Raw genomic sequence first — 16,035 nt, 5'->3', positions numbered from 1 at the left:
TAACCAGGTGCTAGATTGTGCAATACAGACAGTTGAAGAACATTTCATGCAGCTCAAGGAACACAGAAGTATATTTGTGATGTTGTATGATATTCCAAAACTCTTCACTATACCTGAAGAAGACCTACACCAGCAATGCAGAGCACTAGAGACAGTGTTGACACATGATGACATGCGCAATAGTGATGCGAATGATTTAGGTGATGAACTGAAAGTCCTTTCAAGATACATTTCAGCAGGATCATCTCCAAAGGCTGTTCTGGAATATATGTGCACAAATAAGATGACCACCCTCTTTCCAAATGCTTTTGTTGCTCTGCGCAGACTTCTAACACTTCCTGTAACATTTGCAAGTGGAGAACGCAGCTTTTCCAAGCTGAAGTTAATAAAAACACATCTATGCTCCACAATGACACAGGAGAGGTTGGTCGGCCTTGCAACCATCTCAATAGAGCAGGGGTCAGCAACCTTTCAGAAGCGGTGTGCCGAGTCTTCATTTATTCATTCTAATTTATGGTTTCATGTGCCAGTCATACATGTTAACGTTTTTAGAAGATCTCTTTCTATAAGTTTATAATATATAAATAAACTATTGTTGTATGTAAAGTAAATAAGGTTGTTAAAATATTTAAGAACCTTAATTTAAAATTAAATTAAAATGCAGAGCTCCCTGTACCAGTGGCCAGAATCCGGGCAGTGTGAGTGTCACTGAAAATCAGCTCGCGTGCCGCCTTTGGCACGCATGCCATAGGTTGCCTACCCCTGCAATAGAGCATGAGCTAGCCCAGACTGTGGACCTTCAAGAAGCAGTTCAAATCTTTGCAACCAAGAAGGCACGGAAAGCATTACTTTGATTATTCAAACAGATAAAAATGCCAGTGTTTACTATGCAGACAAGAAAAGTTACATTTGCTGTTCAGGCGTTTGAAAGTTAAGTGTTACTTAAAATTTTTGAACAAGGCATTTTAAGTTGTTAGTTCTCCTTTATTGGGGTAGGTAGCAGAGCAGTAGAACAGGAAGAAGGCAGAATTGAGACCTTTCAAAGTTTTGGCCCAAGCGAGAGGGTGTGGGGGCATCATTTGAGCTCCCCACCTCAGGTGCCAAAATGTGGGCCGGCCCTGTTCATACCTTTTGCTAACAGCAAAGGAAATTTTTCTGAGAGAAAAAAATTCTGTCAGAAAATGATGCTTCAACAAAACTGAAACCTTCCTTGGGCACGTATCAACTTCATCAATTTTTTCAATGAAAACTTCTCTGAAAATCTGATTTTTATAAGGTATTTCAACTTTATCATTTTGACTTTTCTGTTCTATTACCATTTATAATATTAAAGTTGAGATGTTTTGATAAAGTCAAAACAAAATGTCGTTTTGAATTTTCTCAAATGAAATTTTGGAACTTTTGTTCCAATTCAGAATGAAAAAACAAGCCAACTTGGAGTTTCCTGTGGCACAGAAAAACTGGGTTGTAATCAGCTGTAAGGAATGTATAGAGTCAGGACTCCTGGGTTTCATTCCAGGTTCTGAAGGGGAGAATCCTCTAGTGGTAATAGACCCATCTGCCCCTTCCCTCCCACAAGCCTGTTTGTCCCCCTCTCTTCCTATGTGCTGCACTGCCCAAATCCTGCCTTATTCCTCCTATCTAGGCCTATTTAGGATGAGCACAGAGCCATTGTACAGTTATCTAAAACCCTTCTCCTCCCTTCCTCTCTCTCAAGCAACTATGCAACTGCCCCTCCCCTCCAATCCTATCTCCCTCACTTGCTGCTATGCACACACTCCACCTTCTGTCTCTTACTGCTTCCCACCCCAATCTCTAGCTACTGTACTGTTCCCACCCCTCACCCTGCCTGCAACCCCTTCTCCCCATGCCCTGCCTCCACTTCCTTGACACTCTGAAATCTAAGTCAGGCTGATTCCCCCTCCTTCTTGCTGCCTGGGCAGAAACAGGGGGGTGGGGGTGAGCACTGAGTGCACAAGAGAATCTACAGGCTTTCAGTTCAGGTGCCCAGTGCCACAGCAGCTCAGAGCAGCAACTTCAGGTGCCAGAATGTCTAAAAAAATTCTTAAAAATAATTTGTTAAAATGGGTAAAACAATGTGTGTTCTCCTCACCTAACCTCACTCTCAGAAATGGCTGCACCATTTTTGGTGAGACTTTTAAAAAATATTTCAGGCTGAGGCAGACATGCCTGAACATTTAAAGTTTGACAAAGTTATAAGCAAATGAATACTGGTTCTTAGGTTGTAATGGGAAGTGTTGGGTAACCTTACCTACTGGTATTGCTACCTGCACCAGCAGTAACACACACACACACACACACACACACACACACACACACACACACACACACACAAAATTGTCAGTTGTGCTGCTGTGTATAAGAAAGATAACCATTTGAATCATTGTTGCTACCACTGTTATACAATAGCAGCATATCTTGTACAAAGTATATCATGTAAGGTGTCAATGGAACAGTTATGATTTACTAAGTATGATTATCTTGTTCATATGCATGTATTACCTTTGTGTCTGAAGTTATGAATTGTGTCTATGTATCTTAAACATGTGGCATATTCCAGAGTGACACCCCGCAGATAGAGTTACATCTGGGCCAGACAGCTGTGTGTTGATGGCCTATCAGAGACACTCCATAAGAACATAAGAATGACCCTTCTGGGTCAGACCAAAGGTCCATCTAGCCTAGTATCCTGTCTTCTGACAGCGGCCAGTGCCAGGTGCCCCAGAGGGAATGAACAGAACAGGTAATCATCAAGTGATCCATCCCCTGTCACTCATTCCCAGCTTCTGGCAAACAGAGGCTAGGGACACCATGCCTGCCCATCCTGGCTAAAAGCCATTGATTGGACCTATCCTCCATGAATTTATCTAGTTCTTTTTTGAACCCTTTTATGGTCTTGGCCTTCACAACATCCTCTGGCAAGGAGTTCCACAGGTTGACTGTGCGTTGTCTGAAGAAATACTTCCTTTTATTTGTTTTAAACCTGCTGCCTATTAATTTCATTTGGTGACTCCTAGTTCTTGTGTTATGAGAAGTAGTAAACACTTCCTTTTCTACTTTCTCTACACCAGTCATGATTTTATAGACCTCAATCATATCTCCCCTTAGCCATCTCTTTCCAAGCTGAAAAGTCCCAGTTTTATTAATCTCTCCTCATACGGAAGCCGTTCCATACCCCTAATAATTTTTATTGTCCTTTTCTGAACCTTTTCCAATATATCTTTTTTGAGATGGGGCGACCACATCTGCACGCAGTATTCAAGATGTGAGCATACCATGGATTTATATAGAGGCAACATGATATTTTCCGTACTATTTTCTATCCCCTTCTTAATTATTCCCAGCATTCTGTTCGTTTTCTTGACTGTCATTGCACATTGAGTGGATGTTTTCAGAGAACTATCCACAATGACTCCAAGATCTCTTTCTTGAGTGGTAACAGCTAATTTAGACCCCATTATTTTATAGGTATAGTTGGGATTATGCTTTCCAATGTGAATTACTTTGCATTTATCAACATTAAATTTAATCTGCCATTTTATTGCCCAGTCACGCCACTCTCACAATGGGCCATTGACAAACCCTCATCCTGTCCAGATAGCTCTTCATGCCTCAGACAGCAAGAAGCCAATGGCCACCCGCATGAGTCAGCAAAGCATGTAAGGGCATGTGATATGCTCAGGTGAACCTGGACTCCATCTTGGGCCAGTAACTTTCCACATACAGGGGCTGTTGGCTTTGTTTGGGACAGTAATATTCCATGCATATGGCAGAGGATATAAAAAGACACCTGAAATAGCTCCATGTTGCTGCTCTCTGCTCTGGACTATGAATTTATAGCTAAAAAGAGCATCTTGAACTATGACTTGAGGTCCTTTCAATCTTTTGGAAGTTATCAGACAGACTTTACAAGCCAGCAGCCTATGACATCAGTGTTACAGACCTGATATAAGGACTTCACAATCATTTGCCTATATATGATCTATTAACCATTTATCACTCTCTTCTTTTCTTTTATTATTAAATCTTTAGTTAGTTTACTAAGGATTGGCTGACAGCATGACATTTGTGTAAGATCTGTGTTATATATTGACCTCGGTCTATGGGTCTGATCCTTTGGGCTTAGAAAGAACCTCACATGTGGTAAAGCGGGTTTTCAATAACCTCTCAATATATTAGATTGGGATGCCCAGATGGGAGCCAAGGGCTGAAATGCCTAAGGGAACTGTTGTTTGGTTTCTGGTTAATCAGTGTGGTACTGCAGAAGCTGTTTTGTTACTGGTTGGGTGAATCTAATTAAAGAATAAACCACCAGTTTTTGGGGATTTTCTGCCCTGAATGTGGCATTCTCAGAGTGGGATGCCCGAGGCACCCAATCACATCAATGATGGGGTGTTTACACCAAGGAGGAAAAGGAGTTGTTTAGAGCTGGTCCAACTGGGAGTAATGGGATGAAGTCTAGCACAGGGGAAAATTTAGGCTAAATAGCAGGAAACATTTCTTAATCATGACATCTATTTGAATGTATATGGTCCCCAAGGGAAGTGGTGGAGGCCCCATTGGTTTAGATATTTCCAATTGAATTGGAGATCATTGGAGAACACATTATAGGGGATAACCGTGTCATGATACCCTGAACAATGGACTAGATATTACCTATTTGGTTACTATTATCACAGTGCATGAAAGCTTTAGAAACTGAGCTCGCTATAAATAGGCAAATTCAAAGATCAATGTGGAATTAAGCCTATTACAACTATTGGTTCATAATAGAGGTCTGTCATTAAAGGTGACAAGAGCTAGACAGGTTCCCAACTAGAAGTCAAATACACTTAACTTCCTGATTCTCAAATGTTTTTCTGAAAAAATCTTTTTCTGAATAAATACTTAATCACTGATGCTTCCTGGAACATTTAATTAACTTTACACAGCTGAGTAAAGTTACCAAGCGTTATGTGCTTTTGTCTCAAAAATTACAGGGCAAATATCAGTTTTCATAAACTTTAATACATCAGTTCATGTAACAACCACTCCTGCAGTGGCCAGGAGAAGGTAATAATCTTATTAATGATGGTTGAACCTGAAAAAGGTTAGAAAAGGCCTCCGAACTTCAGTGTTTATCCAAATTGGTTTCGGTGCATTCTAGGAGTCAAGAAACTGCACATTAGGGGAGGTTCAAAAAGGAACAGTACAAGAAACCTTGACCATCTCAGATATAGACGGTCGGGCCTCTGAGTCCTAGAGTATCCTTCATTTTTTCTTATTACTATTTTTGCATTACAGTAGTACCGAGAGGCACGGTGCATACACATATTAAGACACAATCCTTGTCTCCAATAGCTTTCATTCCAAACAGACAGGAAAGGCAAAGAATGGGAGGGGAAACAGACCCAGAGAAGGGAAACAACTCACCCAAGGTCACACAGTATGACAGCAGCAGAACAAGAAACAGAACCATGACTTCAGTGGCACAAAGATTTCACCCAAGCTCTCAAGTCTCAGTCCAGTGTAGTGAACCACACTGTCTCTCTAGGTGTTTTTCAGCGCCTGAATGAGCAAGTTACTTTGCACACCAGTAGCTGCATCATTAAAGAGCACCACAAAACATCGCTCCTTTCACGGCCTCCAAGAGAAGAGAACCCACTCATCCAGATGCTGTAAAACAACAGGAGAAAATAAGAGAAACTCCATATAAAAGAAAAGAAGTCACTGGGAGATGCAGGCTGAACCCTATGTTAAGTCACCCACAGCGGCCTCAGCATCAGACTTTGGCTTTGGTACAATGTTGAAGTCCTACAAAAGGGGCAGATTTCCTGCTGTTTCCAGGTCTGTGTTTGATTTTGGAAGTATAACCCCTCCTAAATCTATTTATCACAAGGACGGGTGTTATCCAGCAATCTTCATATAAGAAAGGAAAATCCATCTAGCTGTGTAATGAAATGATAAAATCAACTAAGTGGCTACACTGTAATAATCAAAGATAGATAAAGCCAAGCGTTTTGTTTGTAAAATAGTAAATCTTCCTTCTTCACAGAATCTATGCCATTCTAGTTGGCATATTTTTGGCCAAGACAACTTTCCAACAATAGGACTTTAAAGAGGGTATTTTGCAAGTGAAGATTCAACATTTTGAAGCCCACATAATGGACATTATATCAAGAGTTGCTATTCTATGCCAATTTTGAAGTAGCAGTCATGTTGCACATTCCTTTGCTGTGTATTGGCCTGTACAAGGGACTCCTCCTTTACTGCCAAAAAATTCCCTAATATTGGAACTCAAAGTTTTGCTGAAGCACAGTGTATGAATTGGCCATACAGAGGAGTCCCTACAGTGTAGGATAGGAAAAAGATCACTCCCCGGCATGGTGTAGAGTCCAACACTATGCAGGCTCCCTGGGTAGCAACATGTAGGAAGATCTTGGGAAAAGGAGAAGCTAGGACCAGTGTGTCTATTACTCTCTATACCCGTGGTACCTCCTTCTCTCCCTGCATTGGTGAGAGAATGGTTTGAGGACACTCCTGGGAAGCTGTGTATGGGGAGATTTTGTCAAACCAGTAAAGTGTCTGAACCCACTATTGCGTATTGCTAAAAGTAGTCAAGTCAGCAGGCCGTAAAATGGCTATGCAGCAGCCTCAGCTTGACCAAGGCAGGAGGGGAGGGGGTTTTGGGTGCCACAGAAAGGGCAGCTTGACCCCACATCCTTCCTGATAAGAATTGTGTTGAAGTTGCTGATACATGCATTTTAGAAGAGCAGGATGTGCCCTCAGGAACATTTCTAAGGGCCTCAAGGCCGCAAACTCTGGTTACCAAGAGGTCTGGCTTCACAGGATGGGGAAGTGTGTGAGAAATTTCTCACCCCCTTCTGCTTATGAGGATTCCCAATGCCCAGCCCAGTTACTCAAGCTGAATGCCAAGCAGTAGTAGTGGTGGTGGTGAGCCAAGGCTCTTTGAAATCAACGGCTTTGGATCAGGACCTATGTCACTGCTGGCAGCCCTCTTCTCAAACCTTGCCTTTGCTGTCTGATGATGGTGGTCAGATGTGCATGTGGTTTGTGTGGGTGTGTAAAATCTATTCAGTTTACACATCAGAATGATATTGTTTGTCCAGTGGTTAGTATGATATAGAAGAGTCTTGACAGAACTGTAAATGACTATTTCTATAGTGCTATAGGAGAACAGGGTATTTGACACACAAAAACAAAATGGGTATCTTGCAGTATAGCTAAATGATCTATGATTTCCAGGGCTTTTGTTGTGATCTCCCTTTATAATAACTGAGTTGAATTTTATTGCAGGGTTTCATATTACACAGTATGGCCTCAGTCCTGCAAAGAGATGCATGTTGGCGGATCCACTGAAATATACCTGTGTGCATTTCCTTCCAGGATTGAGACCTGTTCCTCTAATGTTGTTGCATAGTATATGCTGCATTATCTAGGCATGTAACTACAATGGAATGTACGAAGTTATTTTAGCATGGGACTCCTCAAACACACTAAGCCAAACCCTGAAATCCTTACCTGGAGCTTACTCAGCCACAGTGAGACAATGCAGAGTTTGGTTACTATAATTAACCCCCTCTCAAATTAGAGATAATTCTAGTTACAAATCAATCACCTTCGATAGCTACTATTTCCTTAGTAGCATGAGGAAGGAAAATATTATATCATGATTTTGTTTCTCTCAGATAAAATAATCACAGAAGACATTAGCTATATTGCTGAGAGAGCAGGCTCCTGTTTATGTCTGAGACACAGAATATTGCATGGACTCTGCACTATGAAATTACTGAGAGGATATGCTTTAAAATTCACAGATAGTGAGGCGGTACTGGTTGCATTTTTTGTCATTCCAGCCTCCATCAGTGTACATCTCCACACAATTTTCCCCTCCTTTGCCATTTGGCTCATGAGCATGCCAGTTGGTATAATTCAGAGGTTTCCCATCCAGACACTGGAATTCACCTGGAACATCACTCTCCCTTATACCCAGATAAGCATATCTGTTAAACTGTTTCACAATATCCAAAATAGCATCATTCTCCTCCTTGTTCCTGGGGGTGGCGATGGAGCCACCAGCATGTTCGCACGCTTTTAATGTGGTTTCAAAATTGACTTCTTTCCCATTGGTAGCGAGAATTTTTTCCCCCACTTCTGTTAGTTTTCCTTCCAAAGTAAGGACTGCAAAGGAAAGTGAAAAGATCTGGTTGGTTTTTTGTCTTATTTTATACTGTCCATGTTCCTACTATACTCCTGGGAAGGGAGAAAAACCATGAGGAAATGAAAGAAAGGCAAAGAAGAGAACATTACAAATAGGAAGGGAAAGAAGGAGGAAAAAATAAAGGGAGAAAGGAAAGAGGATTGAAAAGAGACAGAGGAAAAGAGTGAAGAGGAGGAGAAAAGGAGGAACTACCTCTGTCGCAATCCTACCAAACTCATTAGTTTTTTCAGTGAGTCTACATAATTCTTCACCTACGGACATCTGTCTCTCCTCCTACAACCTAAGGGTACGTCTATACTTACCTCTGGGTTTGGCGGTAAGCAATCGATCTTCTGGGATCGATTTATCGCGTCTTGTCTAGACGCAATAAATTGATCCTGGAAGTGCTCGCCGTCGACGCCGGTACTCCTGCTCCGCGAGAGGAGTACGCAGAGTCGACCGGGGAGGCTGCCTGCTGCGTGTGGACCCGCGGTAAGTACCTTGTAGTTTGAACTAAGGTACTTCGACTTCAGCTACGTTATTCACGTTGCTGAAGTTGTGTATCTTAGTTCGAACTGGGGGGTTAGTGTGGACCAGCCCTAAGTGTGCTCTACTCCCATATACTAAATACATTTTCAGACCTGCTCTGTTATGTGAAATCAGTAGAGCTGATTGAAATTTTCCAAATTTTAACAAGAGAAAGGGAAAGTAATTTTGACAAAAATCTTTGATTTTTCTCCCCCATTTTCCCCAACAGCTCTAATGACTACACCACCCCAGAGTGTATTGAGAATATAAGCACTACTGCCATCATACAACTGCCTCAGTTTCAATGATTCCCAAGAGCTCAACTACAACACACTACAAAATCCTTTTTAACAAGATTTTTTTAATGCAATTTGAATGAATGTGAGTGGCGTTTCCTTAAAGGTCCTTGCTACTTGGGGAGAATCAGGCCCTTTGTCAGCTCGACAGAGATCTTATCTGCTTTGGAGAACAACTGTGGCAACCCTCTATAGATCCTCTTGCTGAGGGAATGGGCCCTAAGTAGTCTCCTATTAGGGATTTGAGCCTCTCCAGATGGAGTTCAGTCCCTGTGAGTACCCTCCCCAGATGATCTGTGTTTCAAAAGAGCTGAGCCGCGCACCTCACCTTGCATGTATCTTGATCCTCCTCATAAATAAACCAATGGAGAGTTAGACAAAAGGGGGTAACTTTTCTGCTCTGTTAAGACTTGCAGATTCCACTCCCTAAAGTGGGAGTGGCACATTAATCAGTTGGTCATGGTGAGGGAAACCTACTCCCAAAAAGCAACATGTACAAGCAAGACAAACTGCAATAGCCTGCTTGATGTTTATTTCCACATGCTGCCCTACATGCTGGACATGCACAGTACAGTCCTTCGCACTATGCTGTGCCTAGTCCCTTTTGATTCTAGTCTATGTAAGTTCTGACACTCCATTCATACATGTAGTATGCAGAATGCTCAGTATGTTATATAGGCCAAAGCCCCCGTCTATGCCCCATCTTATGGACAGCCTTTTGCATTGCACTATCTACTGCATAGACCCACACACACTGACCAATCTTTCTTGCGTGGCTTCCATTACTGCAGTATCTGAGCGCCTCATCAATTATCTTTACAACACCCTTGTGAGGTAGGGCAGTGCTATTATCCCCAGGTTATGGTACAGACAGACTGAATGACTTGCCTAGGGTCATACAAGATATTTGTGGCAGAGCAGGAATTGAACCCTGGTCTCCCACATCTCAGGCTGGGCTGCTGGATCAGCTTTCCTGTCCTTCCAATGTGCAACAAACACCTCAGCATTCTTAATTGGTGCTTGGAAGTAAGTTTAGGTGAGGAAAGTTTTAGAATGGAATACAATTTTTGAAATGTAACTTACTTTAAGTTGGGCTATCATGGTTCATTTTGTACATTGCATTTTACAGAAGTTGTGAGGAAAAGCAGAAAGATTACCTCCTTCCAGTCTGGTAATTCGATGTTTTAAAACCTGGAGGCTTTCTTGCAATTCAGGATCAACAGAAGCAGGCAGGCCTAGAGATAATAATAATTATACAATTGATTTAAACTGGACTTCACTGATATGAAAAATGCATCATATACAATTAATAACAATTTTCCAAAATTGTCTTGTACTTGATGTATGTCAGTTTCATTTTCTGTGGTGGAAAATTCTATTTCCCTGCATTTATATATTTTCAAAGAAACCCTATCACATATTGATTGTTCTTATATATAATACATAAACTATATGCCTGTTGAAACTCCAGAGAGTTTCAACTACTGGAGAATAGTTACTTAAAGCACATTACATGTGAAATAAATTCAATTTTTCTAATCTGAAGTCTTTTGTGTATGTGAAATCCAAGAAAGGGTTAATATTTTAGAAACTGTATCCTGTGTAGGCTGAGCTAATCAGAACTTGCTCTGATTAAAATTTGCAACTTGACAGTCACAATGTAAAACTTTAGTTGGTGTGGAGTTCCTGTGATATTGAACAGAACTGGAATTCTCTTCTCTGTTTCCTTTATGGTCCGTTAAACTCTAATAGTTTTTCAGTATGCTTCTATCTGAATAGTGACTGCAAAAATGTCATTGTAAGTTCTTTCCAAGATGACATATGACATATTCATAGTTTATAGATATAGAGATTTTAAAAACAAAAAAACTCCCAGAATGCAAGTTTTTCATGGTATCTGAGAATCAAGCTGGGTATTTTTTTCATACAAAATCATCACCAGTAATAAAACTTCTGCAGATGAAATTATGCCATCAGTGACACATGTACAGTCCCATTGCCATTAGTGGGGTAGAATAACTGTAACTGATTGAAACTCAGTACAGGATTCTGTTGCTGCTGCACAAGGAGGAATAGATTCAGTGTCTTGGAGCTGTGTTGGTTCTGCATTTGTAAGACGAGTAAAAGGTAGTAAAACGTATTTTAATCAATACAGTCAGGAGGTCTGATATGATAGATACAGGAAGCAGATCAGTTGAATAACAAAGGCACCATTTTTACAGTCACTTCTAATAGCATAACTGCACATCAATAGACTCAGTTACTTTTCCCTGGACAGCTTTATACACAGCACAAGTATCCAGTTTTTTTGGACTAAACAAAGATTTGTCTTATTCACCTTGTGGTCCAGGCTCCCCTCTCTCCCCCTTGTTGCCTTTTTCACCCTGGGGACCTTTCACCCCAGGAAGCCCATCTCTTCCGGGAAGACCTGGCATGCCACTGGGTGGACCCTGAGGACCTAGAGAAGAGAAGCACACAAATGAAAAATGTACAAAATTTATTTTCAACTGATGCATTTTATGGGAAATTCAGAATAAACATGGGTTTAACAGATGCTGGCCAGCAAAGCAACAAACTGCATTGTGCTTCTGAATAACTTCATTAATGCACAAGCCTCAGGTGTCTGTTGGCTTCATAACAGAGGCAAAACACTGACTCCCTGGAATGAGCAACCAAATGCATGTTAGGAGCCCAACTACTTCAGTCTTGGAGCATCTTTGGTGATGGAGCTGGAGAAAGCTTCTGACCTGCCTTTTGGCATGGAAGGAATATTGCACAATGCAACAATCAGCATCTGCAGGTGGTGCATTAATAGACCAATGGTGCATACAGCCCCTTGGCTTCAACAACCTGAGAAGTGCATCAGAAGCCTAATTAATACACTGACATGTAATTGCTTCCTGGTACTACATTTTTATTAATTCATTTTAAAAACCAGTTTTGTTGAACATTATAGAAAGTATCCTTCTGCATGAAAAGTAGTTCCCACTGAAAGGGTAATTGAAAAGAGATGGGGAAAGCTATGCTTGTGAATGCATTGATCAATTGTTAATTTTCTGCCCTAATTCGCTCTCATTTTAAGAAGACCCTGAACTGTTGCCTTCTCCTCTTATGCCCAAGAAATCAGTTGTAGTTTATGCCCAACAACCACTTTCATCTAATTTTCTTGCAAAAAAATGAATTTGGACTATAGACCAGCGTCCCATTTAATGTTTACACTGGGAAGTGGGTTTAAAAATGGCTGAAGGAGCCACAATCCTTTTCTGTAAGGGAAGCTTGTCACGGGGAAGGGGACAAATTAACAGTTGGAGCTGAGTGGGAGATTGTTTCCACAAGAGTCTGAGATATCAGTTTTCTTTCCTGTCCCAAATCAAGACAAAAAAGTAGAAGTAAAAAAAAAGTTTGGATCAGGTCAACTGAAGTATTTTATTTCTATAATTTCAAAACATTTTGTTTTTGACTTTTTTATGCCCCCACTTTTTTTACACTACAACTCAACTAAAAAAATTGAAACAAAAACTGGGTTTGAGCCAAAACCCAAACTTTTCTTTTAAAAAATATGAAAATTGGATGTTTGACAATTTTGAACCTTTTTTCTCCCCCCACCCCCCGTTTTTTGAATTGTGAGATTTGTCAAAAATAACCCGTTTCTGCAAACCATTATGATTTTGACAAATTGACATTTTATGACCCAAAAAATGGTCAGAAAATTCCTAACCAACTCTAATAAAATTGCCACGTTTTCTCCTTCAGCTTCTCACTCTTCTGCCAAAGAACTGCTTTTGTTTCCCTCTCATTTCCACAACATAAATGTTCCTCCTACTCCACACCACGGAGAGTTGTTGCACCACCAGAAGTTCACTACAAGTTGGAACTATAGGACAATTTCACTCTAAGCAGAAATTCACTGTATTTACTGACTTCACAGTAAGAGGGTTCCACTATGCATTAAATAGAACTCACCATTTCTTTATTTCATCTGACTCGAGGAAACAGGTGATAAACCATTTAGTTTACTAAGCATAATAGTCAACACAGCAATACATCTATTTAAAAGGGGAGATAACCACTGACCATACCTGGTGGGCCTGAGTCTCCTTTCATACCATCTCTGCCATCTCTTCCAGGCAATCCATTGGCTCCTGGGGTGCCAGGGATTCCAGGAATTCCTGCACACTTCTCCTCAGCATGACACATCACCAGAAAAAAAACTGCTGCTGCAAGTATGCGAAGTGACTGGAGTGACAGCATTGTTCAGGCCAGCTACAAAAACAAGTTGCATTTACCATGCAATTCGGCACTGAGAAAAATAGGATCTGATTTATGGTAACTGGAAATAATGAAGAAGTGGTCAAATTTGGCCTTGAATGAAGTCTTCAGTTTGGGATTAAATCTTTCAAGTTTTGTTTCCCCCCCCCCCTATTTATATTGAGGTTATGGAAGTACACCTCTACCTCGATATAACGCTGTCCTCGGGAGCCAAAAAATCTTACCGTGTTATAGGTGAAACCGCGTTATATTGAACTTGCTTTGATCCACCAGAGTGCACAGCCCTGCCCCTCCCCTCCCCCGAGCACTGCTTTACCGCGTTGTATCTGAATTTGTGTTATATCGGGTCGCGTTATATCGAGGTAGCGGTGTATCATATTAAAATGACCAATTATTCATTTGGTGGCAACGGTCATAAATCATGCTCTTTTTTTATTTGATGTGTGTGAATCAAATGTAATATATTACATGGCAGTTTTGAAAAATGCATCATTCCAAACATTAACTTGCAAGCTGGATTGATTCTCATGTTATGTATGGCTACGTCCCTTAGTTTTCAACCAATTTTTACTGAACTATTGCCAGGTTTTACAAAAAGCATGGTTAATTTTTTTCTAATTTTTACCCTACTTTTGTATAATTCAAATATATAAAAATAACTTGTTTTATTAGGAAAATACAATACATAGCATGAGATACACGTATTATGATAATATATTAGTCTGTGTGTATATGCAAACCTGCCTGTTGAAGTAAGGCTATGTATTAGTCTAGAAGATACACTCGATAAACAAGCAGACATGCACACAAGCTCTGAAGTGCATGTGCATCTGAGCGCCCTTATAAATCTCACACCCACTACGTACACATTTCAAGCTATTAGTAGATAATGCTTTAAAGATTTGACACACTAAAATGGGAAGAAAATGAAAATCTGTATCAGAATACATTTCAGAAGTATTCAAAAGTTAAAAAAAAAAAAAACAGGAGAAAAGGATGAAGGTGAGTTTATGGCTTACAAATGGTGTGGCCCAATTATTAAATGAAATATTTATAGGTCAATAGTTCTAAGTCTATAACAGTAAACTGTTTATTCAAATGTAAAGTTTTATTTGGGGATTAGCGATATATTGTTTTCTAAACTCAGAGGTGGCACTGTGTTTTGAGTTCCGTTTTAGTTCTGCAGCAAACCACATTGAGGAACGGAATTCAAAGCATTAATCTACTGAATACTTTCCCCCCGTCTTTCCGTCCACCAAAATAAACCCTGATATTTACCCAGAAAAATTATTAATAGTTTTTTGCACCGATTTTCACCTGATTTTGTTGTTTTGGTAATAAACACTGATAAATTCCTGGGAAAAATTAAATAAAATAAAAACTGAAAATGAAGGGCCCTATGTATGGCAGATCATAGACTGGTTGCATCTGTAAAATAACTTTATAATTCACACCAAGTCTAAATGACACAAAGTGGTGAAAACATTCAAGAACTAAACAGGACATTTTGGACAACACTTTCTTCTCAATTTTTGACCAACTATACAGCTGGTTGAAATTTTTCAAATTTTAGAAATGTGAGTAATTTTGAAAAAAAAATCAAAATGTTTTCTGACCTGCTCTCATTACAATCCAGTTAGAAATCTTTAAAACTGAAATGGATGTAATGTACAGTACTAGAGCACGAATTCTCCTTCAGTTATTAGCATAATTCAGCTAAAATAGTGAGAGTGGTGAAGATGGGTGGAGTCCTACTGACTCCAAACTTGTGCATCTTGATGCAGTGCCAGGTTCCTGATCCTTTGGATGTTAAGATGGAAAAGCAACTATTCCACTCTAAGGGGATGTTACACAGCAATTTCGAGGCACGATTGCAGCATGTGAAGGCAGACCTGACCTAGCTTCCATCGAGCTAGTTTGCTAAAGATAGCTGTGCAGCTGCAATGGCACAGGATACCCACCGGAGTGCAATCCCACCCGGACCCTTGGTATATACTCAGGTGGCCAGTTCATGCCGCTGCCCATGGCCCTGTGGTTACAGTGCTGTTTTTAGTGAGCTGGCTGGCTCAAAGCTAGCTCTGGTATGCCTACATGTTGTGTCCCAATCGCAGTATAGAGATATCCCAATTCTTGCTCTTCCTCTGTCTCCTCATTCATAAAACCCCAGCATTTTTCAAGCAACTCCACATCTGATGAAATCACTAATATGAGTAGACTGGACTAGTAACAATAAAGGTAAATATAGCAAAGCATTTGAAAATATAATAGAAAATGAAAAGGGAGAGCATGTTTGCAGCATGGCCTAAGTGAAGTTCTTTGTAGTTTTATAAAAGAGTTCACTCACCCTTCTGCTCTGAAGTAGAATGAAAAAAAGTCCTCAAAAGTCTCATTTATATAGTATGTTATTTGATAACACACCTGCATACCAAAGTGGAGGCTTGATAAGTATAATTTGAATGATTCTTTTTTATTTTGTTCACACACTTAATTTGTTACACAAATACTTAGAAAAATTTCAGGAACTGTGTGACGCTGGTTTCCTCGATTATAGTAATAAGTTATGTTTTAATAGAGAAAAAAAACTCTCAAGTAATAAGTTATGTTTTAATAGAGAAAAAACTCTCAAGCAAAACAGAGAGTCTCAAAAGATGTTTTTGGAGTTAATTCAAAGAATATAAAGTTTCCATGGAACTTTCATCTAATTTCTAAAATAAATCATTG

General features: G+C 40.1%; 1 protein-coding gene across 2 annotated transcripts; it reads right to left on the bottom strand.

Annotated features, from left to right (window-relative positions):
- Window positions 1-5,008: 5,008 nt before the first annotated feature.
- LOC101935368 (pulmonary surfactant-associated protein A-like) lies at window positions 5,009-15,792 on the bottom strand. 2 transcript variants are annotated; one of them, XM_042854721.2, is made up of 5 exons: window positions 15,659-15,792; window positions 13,125-13,308; window positions 11,384-11,503; window positions 10,203-10,280; window positions 5,009-8,202 (listed from the first exon to the last, which is right to left on the bottom strand). In XM_042854721.2, exons 2-5 carry the CDS (start codon window positions 13,294-13,296, stop codon window positions 7,826-7,828), a joined length of 747 nt encoding a protein of 248 aa, XP_042710655.1. In that variant the 5' UTR covers window positions 13,297-13,308; window positions 15,659-15,792; the 3' UTR covers window positions 5,009-7,825. The 2 variants fall into 2 exon arrangements, with proteins under 2 accessions (XP_042710655.1, XP_065407853.1); XM_065551781.1 differs by having other exon boundaries at window positions 13,125-13,375; window positions 15,659-15,679.
- Between the last annotated feature and the right edge of the window lie 243 nt (window positions 15,793-16,035).

Source organism: Chrysemys picta, chromosome 7 (genome assembly GCF_011386835.1).
Source record: "Chrysemys picta bellii isolate R12L10 chromosome 7, ASM1138683v2, whole genome shotgun sequence".
Lineage (NCBI taxonomy): Eukaryota > Metazoa > Chordata > Testudines > Emydidae > Chrysemys > Chrysemys picta.
The sequence above is the reverse complement of the archived record's forward strand: the minus strand, read 5'-3'. Positions and strand labels throughout refer to the sequence as shown.